Source organism: Arachis duranensis, chromosome 2 (genome assembly GCF_000817695.3).
Source record: "Arachis duranensis cultivar V14167 chromosome 2, aradu.V14167.gnm2.J7QH, whole genome shotgun sequence".
Lineage (NCBI taxonomy): Eukaryota > Viridiplantae > Streptophyta > Magnoliopsida > Fabales > Fabaceae > Arachis > Arachis duranensis.
In genome coordinates, this window is record NC_029773.3 from 20178422 (window position 1) to 20190005 (window position 11584).

The following is an 11584-nucleotide window of genomic DNA, read 5'->3' on the forward strand; positions in this document are numbered from 1 at the left end:
TATTGAATTTAGAGTATTTTGATAACTTTTTCTCGCATTTAGCCTATGAATTAGCATTGTTTTGTTATCTCTCCTGTATTTGTGCTTAAGTGTAAAAACATGCTTTTTAAGCCTTATTTTTATGAATTCTATTTTCTCCTTGATTCCATAAGATGCCTTGATGTGTTTGCTAGTAATTCCATGGTTGAAATAGGCTAGGCATGGATCAAAGGAGCAAGGAAGAAAGCATGCAAGTGGAGAGAAGCACAAAAGCCAAAGAATTTATCTCGACCGAGCACGCGCACGCGCACAAGGCGCCCGCGCGCACATTGCAGAATCGGCCAGGGACGCGCACGCGTACCGTGCACGCACGCGTCGATGACCGCACATGACTTCATTAAAGCAACACGTGCCTGACAATTTGAGAGGGTTTCTGAACCTGTTTTGGCGCTAAATGCTGATAGAAAGGAATAAAAGGATCAAGGATTGAGGGGAAGGCAATCAATCTAGCATATAGCCTAATTAGGATTAGTTTAGAGTTAGTTTTAGAGAGAGAAGCTCTCACTTCTCTCTAGAATTAGGATTAGGTTTAGGTTAATCTCTCTTCTTAGATCTAGGTTTAATTCATGCTTTAATTCACCTTTCCTTTATCAACTCTTAATCTTCTCCTCTTCCTCTTTCTAGTTATGTGCTTTACTAATTGTAATTCTTCATTTTGTTTTGGATAGATTGTTGTTCTTTTATTTCCTCTTTCAATAATGCAATTTGAGGTAATTCATGATAATTGTGACACTTGAATAATGGATGTCAATTGTTGATTAAGAATTGAGAATTGCTAATTGACTTGGAGTGCACTAAAGCTAGACTTCCCTAGGGTAAGACTAGGACTTGTGACTCAAGTTAGTTACTTTTACTTGACTTTCCTCTATAATTAGGGGTTAACTAAGTGAAGCAACACTCCTTTGTTATCACAATTGAAGGAAGCTATAGTGATGGAACTTCCAATGTTCAACCTTGGCCAAGGCTTTTAATATTGATTGATTGTTGTTTTCTTTTATTAGCACTTTTATGCCACACTCTTCAAGCCACAAAAGACCACTTAACCAATAACATGCATCCTTGTAGCATTCCTAGAGAAGAACGACTCGGGACTAATACTCTCGGTTATAGATTGTAGAATTGTTTGATGATGGATTTTGTGTCGGTTTAGACTATACTACGATTGATTACTTGATAATTTCTATACCGGCAAAAATTCATTCATCACCCATCACTTCTTCACCATTCACATCCATCCACTCTTCCCCATAAACCTCACCTACCTTCAAATTCAAAATCTCTTTCACACAACACAACCCTCTCTTCTCCCCCTTGGCCGAAACCCCCACATCTCTCCCTCTCCTCCATATCTTCTTCTTCTTTTTCTTCTATTCTTTCTTCTTTTGCTCGAGGGCGAGCAACATTCCAAGTTTGGTGTGGTAAAAGCATAGCTTTTTGTTTTTCCATAACCATTGATGGCACCTAAGGCCGGAGAAACCTCTAGAAAGAGGAAAGGGAAGACAAATGCTTCCACCTCTGAGTCATGGGAGATGGAGAGATTCATCTCAAGGGTCCATAGCTCAGTAGTAGAGCATTTGACTGCACATCAAGAGAGCCCACTCATGGACCTCAACAAGAGCATGAGGAATTCCCTCATCAAGAAATCTCCGAGATACCTCAGGAGATACATTTTCCTCCACACAATTATTGGGATCAACTAAGGATAGGAGCACCAAAATCACTAGTGATCAAGCAACAAAGGCAAGGAAGAGACATAGAGAAGCTCAAAGACACCATTGGTCCTTCAAAAAGAAGGCGCCACCCTCACTAAGGTGGACTCATTCCTTAACTTTCTTGTTCTTGTCTCTCTGTTTTTCGATTTTATACTATATGTTTGTCTACGTTTTGAGTCTTTACTACATGATCATTAATATTTAGTAACTATCTCTTAAGGCTATGAATAATTCCATGAATCCCTCACATTCCTTAAATGAAAAATATTTTTAATACAAAAGAACAAGAAGTACATGAGTTTCGAATTCATCCTTGAAATTAGTTTAATTATATTGATGTGGTGACAATACTTTTTGTTTTCTGAATGAATACTTGAACAGTCCATTTTTTTATACTGAATTTTATGAATGTTAAATTTGTTGGCTCTTGAAAGAATGATGAACAAGAGAAATGTTATTGATAATCTGAAAAATCATAAAATTGATTCTTGAAGAAAGAAAAAGCAGCGAATAACAAAAGCTTGCGAAAAAAAAAAGAAAAAAAATTGGCAAAAAAAATATAAAAGAAAAAAAAGCACGCAGAAAAAGCCAATAGCCCTTAAAACCAAAAGACAAGGGTAAAAAGGATCCAAGGCTTTGAGCATCAATGGATAGGAGGGCCCAAGAAAATAAATCCAGGCCTAAGCGACTAAATTAAGTTGTCCCTAACCATGTGCTTGTAGCATGCAGGTCCAAGTGAAAAGCTTGAGACTGAGTGGTTAAAGTCGTGATCCAAAGCAAAAGAGTGTGCTTAAGAACTCTGGATACCTCTAATTGGGGACTTTACCAAAGCTAAGTCACAATCTGAAAATGTTCACCCAGTTATGTGTCAGTGGCGTTTATGTATCCGGTGGTAATACTGGAAAACAAAGTGCTTAGGGCCACGGCCAAGACTCATAAAGTAGCTGTGTTCAAGAATCAACATACTAAACTAGGAGAATCAATAACACTATCTGAATTCTGAGTTCCTATAGATGCCAATCATTCTAAACTTCAAAGGATAAAGTGAGATGCCAAAACTGTTCAGAAGCAAAAAGCTACTAGTCCCGCTCATCTAATTAGAACTAAGCTTCACTGATATTTTGGAATTTATAGTATATTCTCTTCTTTTTATCCTATTTTATTTTCAGTTGCTTGGAGACAAGCAACAATTTAAGTTTGGTGTTGTGATGAGCGGATAATTTATACGCTTTTTAGCATTATTTTTAGGTAGTTTTTAGTAGGTTCTAGCTACTTTTTAGTATGTTTTTATTAGTTTTCATGCAAAATTCATATTTCTAGACTTTACTATGAGTTTTTGTGTTTTTCTATGATTTCAGGTATTTTCTGGCTAAAATTGAGGGAGTTGAGCAAAAATCTTATTCAGGCTGAAAAAGGACTGTTGATGTTGTTGGATTCTGACCTCCCTACACTCAGAATGGATTTTTTGGAGCTACAGAAGTTCAATTGGCGTGCTCTTAATTGGGTTGGAAAGTAGACATCCAGGGCTTTCCATCAATATATAATAGTTTATACTTTGCTCGAAGATAAATGACGTAAAATGGCGTTTAACGCCAGTTCCATGTTCTATTCTGGCGTTAAACGCCAGAAACAAGTTACAAGTTGGAGTTAAACGCCAAAAACAGGTTACAACCTGGCATTTAACTCCAGAAACAGCCCAGGCACGTGAAAATCTATAGTCTCAGCCCCAGCACACACAAAGTGGGCCACAAAAGTGGATTTCTGCACTATCTATCTTAGTTTACTCATTTTCTGTAAACCTAGGTTACTAGTTTAGTATTTAAACAACTTTTAGAGATTTATTTTGTACCTCATGACATTTTAGATCTGAACTTTGTACTTTTTGATGGTATGAGTCTCTAAACTCCATTGCTAGGGGTGAGGAGCTCTGCTGTGTCTCGATGGATTAATGCAATTATTTCTGTTTTCTTTTCAAACACGCTTGTTTCTATCTAAGATATTCATTCGCACTTCAATATGAAGAATGTGATGATCCGTGACACTCATCACCATTCTCAATCTATGAACACGTGCCTGACAACCACCTCCGTTCTACCTTCGATTGAATGAGTATCTCTTGAATTCCTTAATCAGAGTCTTCGTGGTATAAGCTAGAATCCATTGGCAGCATTCTTGAGAATCCAGAAAGTCTAAACCTTGTCTGTGGTATTCCGAGTAGGATTCAGGGATTGAATGACTGTGATGAGCTTCAAACTCGCGAGTGTTGGGCGTAGTGACAGACGCAAAAGGATCAATGGATCCTATTCCGACATGATCGAGAACCGACAGATGATTAGCCGTGCGGTGACAGCGCACCTGGACCATTTTCACTGAGAGGACGGATGGTAGCCATTGACAACGGTGATCCACCAACACGCAGCTTCCCATAGGAGGAACCTTACGTGCGTGAAGAAGATGACAGTAGGAAAGCAGAGATTCAGAAGACAAAGCATCTCCAAAACTCCAACATATTCTCTGTTACTGCATAACAAGTATTATTTAATCCATGCTTTTTTATTTACTACCAATCAAAACTGATATTTATTATTATCTTGACTAAGAGTTACAAGATAACCATAGCTTGCTTCAAGCCAACAATCTCCATGGGATTCGACCCTTACTCACGTAAGGTATTACTTGGATGACCCAGTGCACTTGCTGGTTAGTGGTACGAATTGTGAAAAGTGTGATTTACAATTTCGTGCACCAGTCCTCTACTAACTAAAATTTTTGCAAACCCTAACTAAACCCCTTCTTACACTTCTCATTAGCATTTGTGAACAGAACTGAGCCAATGGCATGGGAGCCTTCTTCCCTTGATAGTTCTTTGAGAGTCAAACCAGTGGACGGAGTTCAAGCTATAATTCAAAAGAGTCTCAAATGTATTCTTTTCATTTTTTCCTTTTTCATCCTTCACTAATTAATCCCACAATTCAGATTACTTTTGAATTGGTTTAGACGTTTTTCAATGTTTTCTCTGCTGATTTCGATTCAATTATTGGTTGGTTCATTCCATTTCTGTTTGGGCAGTTCCAAAGGAGAAGTTCTTGAGGCAACTGTAGAAGATAATTTTTTTTTTAGAATTGTTGTTTGCCAAGGGAGGAAAGACATGGCTTATTTTGCTCCTGGTCACGGGATACTTATTTCATTTTAGGCATTTACTTTTTTTCTCTTTAGGTCTCTTTATTCAAATTCAAAATTGCTATATACACACTCAAAATTATCCACTAAAAATTAGTCATTTTAGTGTGCATCCCCTTATTACTCCGCAATTTTCTAGGAAATAAGGCTGCATTTGTTTATAGAGACAGGACATTGAGACAGAGATATAGAGACACAAAATCATGTTTGACAGAGGAGACATGGACAGAGATAATGTGCCCAGAAATACTGAATTAGTGTATTTTGTGTCCATCCTGACAAGAAGGATACAGAGACACTAACAAGGGACACAACTTATTTTTTATTTTTTCATTATTCTTGTTAATTTTTTATAATTATATTTTTTATTATTATATTTTTCATCTCAAATTTTTTTAAATGAAAAAATGAGAATAAATTAGATTTTTATAATTTGTTCTAGTTTATCATCAAACAGAATACAAGAACATAAAATTTTGTGTCTCTGTCCATCAGTGTCTTGTCCTGTCCTGTTCTCAGTGTCTTGTCCTATCCTGTTCTCAGAAATAAACGCAGCCTAAGGGTTTTGCAAAGGCGCCACTAGGCAATCTTCTTCCACTTCCGTCTAAAACTGTATTCTAGAAAAAGTAAGTCCGACATAAAATTTAAACAATTAACATATCTAGAAAATGAAAACCTTAGGTCAACGTTACCATTGGATTTTTTCAACGGTAAAAGATGCGCAATTTTAAATTGAATTCGCACCATCTGTTACCGTCGAATTTTTGAACAATTCTCCATTCCGACAATATCGCTAACAGCTCGACAGAACTATTAAGCTAATCGTCGCAACAATCCAACAGTAAAATTGTCGATAATAATCGTGTCAAATCTGACGGTAAATCCGATAGTTTTTAATGTATTTTTTGTTTAGGTAATTTCAAAGGTAAAGTTCTTGAGGCAATGCATGGCAGAAACTAGCTGTACTGTGAAGGACAATTTTTTCAGAGCTGTTGTTTGCCAAGAGAAGAAAAGCATGGGTTATTTTGTTCCTAATCACAAGGTACTTATTTCCTTTTAGGAATTTATATTTTATTTTTCTCTTTAGGTCTCTTTATTCAAATTCAAAATTGCTATGTACACACCAAAAATTCACAAATGGTGTACATCAACCGATTCGGCCCGAAGTCTCGGTCTGGACCCAAAACATGTTGGAACCCGTTGGCTTGGTCTGATCCGGAGTAAAGAAACGAAACTTAGAAGTTAGAACTTAAAAGCAAGGTATTGAAAATCGGTTTGAACCGATCGGTCAAATCGATTAAACTGTGAACCGTTGCCAAATACGGTTCGGTCAGAAGCTAAAATCGTAAATTTAAAAACCGACAATTGGACTGCTGAATCGGCCGGAAACCGTCAATCCAACCGTGAACCGGCCAGTTTTTTAAATGGGTCAAAAATCAAAATTTCCAAAAACGGTGCGTTGAAGTTTGGTTGTGATTTTTGAACCCTAATATGCCTAACACACAGTAACACCCCTCTTGGCCTCTCCTCTCCAGCACGCAGAAGCCGAACGCAAAGCAGCACACAGTAACACCCTAGCCCAAGGTTCCTTGCCGCCGCCGTCCCCAGGTTCTCGGCGCTTCCACTTCTTACTCTTCCCCCTGTCCGGAACCCAGGTAGCTCAGCTCGTCGTCCCCATCTTCCCTGGCTTCTCTGTTCGTGGCTTGGAGCAGCTCGCCGTTGGGTCGCCGCTTGCCGTCGCCTCGCCTATCGCCGTCGTCTCGCCGGTTGCCATCCGTGTCTTCGTCGAAGGTTAGTGATGGCTCTATCTAATTTTGCTTCTGGTTACTGATGGCTCTGTTAGTCTGTTTAATTTTGCTTCGCATCCGCTCTTTCTTTTTAATTTTGCCATGGTTAGTGGTTACTGATGAGTGATGAGTGATGGCTCTGTTTAATTTTGCTTCTGGTTACTGATGGGTCTGTTTAATTTTGCTTCGCATCCGCTTCTTCCTTTTAATTTTGCTCTGTTTACTGATGAGTGATGGCTCTGTTTAATTTCTGAATGCTTGGTTCTTCTTGTTCTTTTTAATTTCTGGAATTTTTGTTCAAATTTTTGTGTAATGTTTTGTAATCTTTTATAATGTTTGTTGTAGTTTTGTAATTGCTAGTTGCTGGGTGCAGTTAGTGTCATCACTGTTTTGAAATGTTTATGTACTAATGTTTGTTGCTATTTTGTCATTGCTGGTTGCTGGTTGCTGGATGGAGGTTTAGTGTAATTATTGGTTAATGTTTGTTGTTGAATGCTGATTGTTGAGTTCAGAAATGGTCTTGTTGCTGAATGCTGTTTGTTCTGAATGGTAAATGTTTGTTGCTGAATGCTGCTGCTGTTTTTAATTTCGTGAATGATTTATTAATTTCATTGCTCTTAATTTCTGTTCTAATTAAAAAATTTGCAATTGGTGATCTTTTGATTTATTACATGCTTCATGTTTTTAATTTCACTTTGCTTCTAGGCTTTGAAATCAGTTTATGATAACTGTGATGCAATTATTTAGTTGGATAACTGATGTAATTATTGAGTTCAAGAGACTAGTTTTTCTGTTCTCGTTATTAGTAAGACATGGATAATTTAGAATTTTCTATTTCTTTCCCTTACTTCTGAAGTTCATTATTTCAGAAGGTTCAGTGTTGGCTTCAACTTTCAAATGGGAATTGGGAGCTGGTGAAGATAATAACATCTTTTGGAGCTGAGTCTGTTGTTTCACTGCCTGATGGAAAAGTAAGATATGATCTAGAATTACAACAGTACACAGTGATGTTTGTTACATCTATAGCTGGACTCAGTGAGACAACTGGAAAATGTTCTTTTTATTTAACCTTGTTAACCGTATCTTGTACAATTCAGACAAAAGCAGGGCCTATTTTGGTTGCCATAAATCCCTTCAAGAAAGTTTCTCTGTAGAATTAAAAGGGCCTGTTTTGTTTTACTTTTTGACTACATTAAGACAATATTCTCTATCTTTAACCTGTGCACTATAATTCAATTCAGTTATTTTTAATGGAAATATAATTATGTTAATTGTGAACAAATTTGCTGTATGTTTTGCGTATTTTGATGATTAATTACATTTAGTTGGTGATATTTTATGTATGGTTTTAAATTTGAAAGATATTTTTATGATGTTTATTTATAATTTATTTATTATTTTATTAAAAACAGTTTTTCGGTTGAATCATGGTTAGACTGGTTGGACCAGTAAACTAGTGAACCAATGACTAGATCGGTTCGATGACCGGTTCGGTTTTCAGAACCTTGCTTAGAAGGCTACCTCAACCGGGTCTGGGCCCTATATCGGATCACCTGGACCGACCCGGTCAGGATGCATAGTACTCCAAAATTTAGGGCGCGCACAAGCACTGAAGACAGTGAGGCACAGCCCTGAACCTGAACCCCCCCCCTGTCTCTCAGCAGGCAGCCACGCACCCTCCTCAGTCCCCTCACGCACGGCGCCATCCTTTCCCTCTCAGCCCTCTCGCTGTCTTTCACCAGCCACCGTCACCACTCGCCACCCTGAAAAAAATTAGTTAGTGATGGTATTTGGTGTTCTGATTCTTGGTCTGATTACCAGTAAACTAAATATTTTCTCTGATTATTACTTGTTTTTTTTTTCTGATTTGTTCTTAATTTAGTTGATGTGGTTATTGTTGATTTTTCTGATTATTGTTATTATAAGGTCTGATTATTGTTCTGTTTATTATGCTGTTTAGTGGGCTGAATTTTTAATTTGTTACTCATTATTGCTGAACAGCATTTGATTTTTCTTTGATTTTAACTGTGTAGATAAAGAAGAATGGGAGGAGGAGATAATTGTATTCCTTCACAAATTACTTAGGAGAACAAAGTAATGGATACTGCTATTGATACTGCTCCAGCTCCTGATGCACCACAATGTTGCTATTGATTCTCACCCGGTTTTCACCCGGTGTAATTGTGGCCTGAATGTGTATAGATTTCACGTAAACATAATTTGATTTTTTTTTTCTCATTTGCATCTAAATAGTTTACAAAATTGTAATTTTAACCATTACCATAAGCCCTCTTCTGCGCTCTCCCTTCACCACCGTCGCCCCCCGCAGTTCCTCCTCCACAACTGTTGCTTTCCACACTCTGCTTCCGCCCCTCCTCTCCCTCTGCCTCTCCTCTGCTTCTGCCTCTCCCTTCACTCCATCGTCTTCAAAGTGTGGTCCTCTACTAACTGAAGTTTCCTCAAACCCTAACTAATCCCCTTCCTACGCTTCTCATTAGCATTTGTGAACAGAACCGAACCAATGGCACAGGAGCCTTCTTCCCCTGGTGGTTCTTTGGGAGTCAAAGCGGTCGACGAAGTTCAAGCTATGATTCAAAAGAGTCTCGAACGTATTCTTTTCAGTTTTTCCCTTTTTTTATCCTTCACTAAATCCCACAATTCATATTACTTTTGAATTGGTTTGGACGCTTTTCACTGTTTGCTCTGCTGATTTTGATTCACTTGTTGGTTGGTTCATTTCATTGTTGTTTGGACAGTTCCAAAGGTGAAGCTCTTGAGGCGACGCATGGCAGAAGCTGGCTGTGCTGTGAAGGACAATTTTTTCAGAGCTGTTGTTTGCCAAGGAAGGAAAGGCATGGCTTATTTTGCTCCTGGTCACGGGGTACCTATTTCCTTTTAGGCATTTACATTTTATTTTTCTCTTTAGGTCTCTTTGTTCAAATTCAAAAATGCTATATGCACACTAAAAATTAGCCATCAAATCAGATATTGTGTTTTTGTGGACGTGTTGTTTATATCATTTTCAATGTATATTTCGTATTTCATCATGTATTTTATCTTAGTGGCTGATTTTTGGCTGCTTTAAATGGTAATTGTGTTGAATCTACTATAGGATTGGGATCACCGTTTGGTTGCAGATCTTAACTATTAATTTTGGAGTGCTTGTACAATGCTTTAATAATTTGTTTTTCTGAGAGGGAAATGATTTGTGTATTTGTCGAAGGCGCTTTCCAAATTAATAAGGTGGCCATGGCTTCCAAAACTATATCAAGATTCAAGATCCAATAAGTGTTCTGTATAAACTATTTAAGTCAAATGAAACTTGTCTTGTTTGCAAAGAAAATAAGGTGCCAATACTAGTGCATAAACTATTTGTGGTCGATGCTTCTTTTTGGTTATGTGGCAAGATTTGCAACGACCTAACATTCATTTAATCCTCCATTGGATTGCCTTTGATTGCAGATATTTGTGTGCAGTAACCATGTGAGATTTCAAGATGAGGTCAACCAGTTGATAATTCATGAGCTAATTCATGCATATGATGACTGCCGTGCTGTCAATTTACAATGGAATAATTGTGCTCACCAAGCTTGTAGTGAGGTGCCTATCCTGAAGTGTTTTCCCACCAATATTAAGTTGAATGGGTTTTTATATCTTATAACTTTCCTGTCCAGCATTTCTCAACAATCTGTTGAAACAGATACGAGCTGGTCATTTAAGCGGCGATTGTCATTTCATGCGGGAACTACTTCGTGGTCATTTCAAATTGCGAGGGCATGAACCGGTATACTTTTACTTTTCTCCTCTGTTAATACCTATCATTTATTTTTTCTTCCAATTAAATCTTCCAATAGATTTACATTCCAATAGATTTACATCTGAGTTCTGTAAAGTCTTCCTCAGAAGCATTAATGTCAAAATTTTATAAAGTGCACTTGGTGCTGGAGGGGGATCAGGAATGCAAAATAAATCACTCAATGTTGCACTTAAATCTTTTGAAACATATCAAAACATAAAAATGAGGGTTCCTTTGTTTATTATTATGATTATTGGATGCCAAAGAATATTCTTGCTTATTGGATGCCAAAGAATATTCTTGCTACAGTTTAAGCCTTCTTCCTTAGTCACCTATGTAAGCTATAATGGATTATTGCAATATAGGTCCATTAACCAGTAACCAAGTATATCTGATAACTTGTCATATGATAAATACATGAGATATGATCTGATCAATACAAGTACAAGTTTCAGCTAAGTTAGTAACAGCTAGCTTTAAAATGATAGGCCAAGTTGCCAGATCAATGATCAAAGACTTCCACCATTTTTTAAGGATGGTATAAAAAATTGTTTGTGATCAATGCCAGTGCCATTTCCATGATCAAACTTATCATCCATGTTAGTTATTCCAAATTCCAATGCAAAATAATTTGCAACTTATGCATAGTTGTAATTTACTGTCTAGTGTCTTCACTAAGGTGATTCATCTTCTGTTGAATATTTATTTGTTGGTTGTTAAATTAGTAGAGGGGGTCGAAAAATGCAAGGATAGGGAGTTAATTACCAAGAAGGATAATTTGAATTCAAATGGATATATTGCTCCTAGTAGACCTATCTCCATTTATTGCTGGTTTTCCTTTGACTTAGATGAACCAAAGGTAAGCTTAGAAGTTTCACATTATGAGATTGAAGTAATCTCCTAGGCCTTTATGCTCAAATTGATGTTCATTAATCCTTAGTGAAGGGTAACCAGAGGATAATATCATGTGGTTTAAAGGCAAGTGGTCATTGGTCTGTGAACTATGGTAAAGATTAGATTTGGGAGTGCAAATTCGTTAGCAAATAATAGAAATATGGATTGCCAGAATT

General features: G+C 37.3%; 1 protein-coding gene across 5 annotated transcripts in view; it reads left to right on the top strand.

Moving 5' to 3' along the window:
• The first annotated feature begins 6360 nt into the window (after positions 1-6360).
• Positions 6361-11584, top strand: part of LOC107473913 (uncharacterized) — a 5821-nt gene continuing 597 nt past the window's right edge. Inside the window, exons 1-6 of one of the 5 annotated variants that reach the window (XM_052256201.1) lie at positions 6361-6722; positions 7588-7689; positions 8752-9327; positions 9475-9599; positions 10181-10318; positions 10419-10502. In XM_052256201.1, the coding sequence (XP_052112161.1) occupies positions 9240-9327; positions 9475-9599; positions 10181-10318; positions 10419-10502 (435 nt within the window). In that variant the 5' untranslated portion in view covers positions 6361-6722; positions 7588-7689; positions 8752-9239. The other 4 variants (XM_052256187.1, XM_052256207.1, XM_016093505.3 and 1 more) reach the window with 4 other exon arrangements.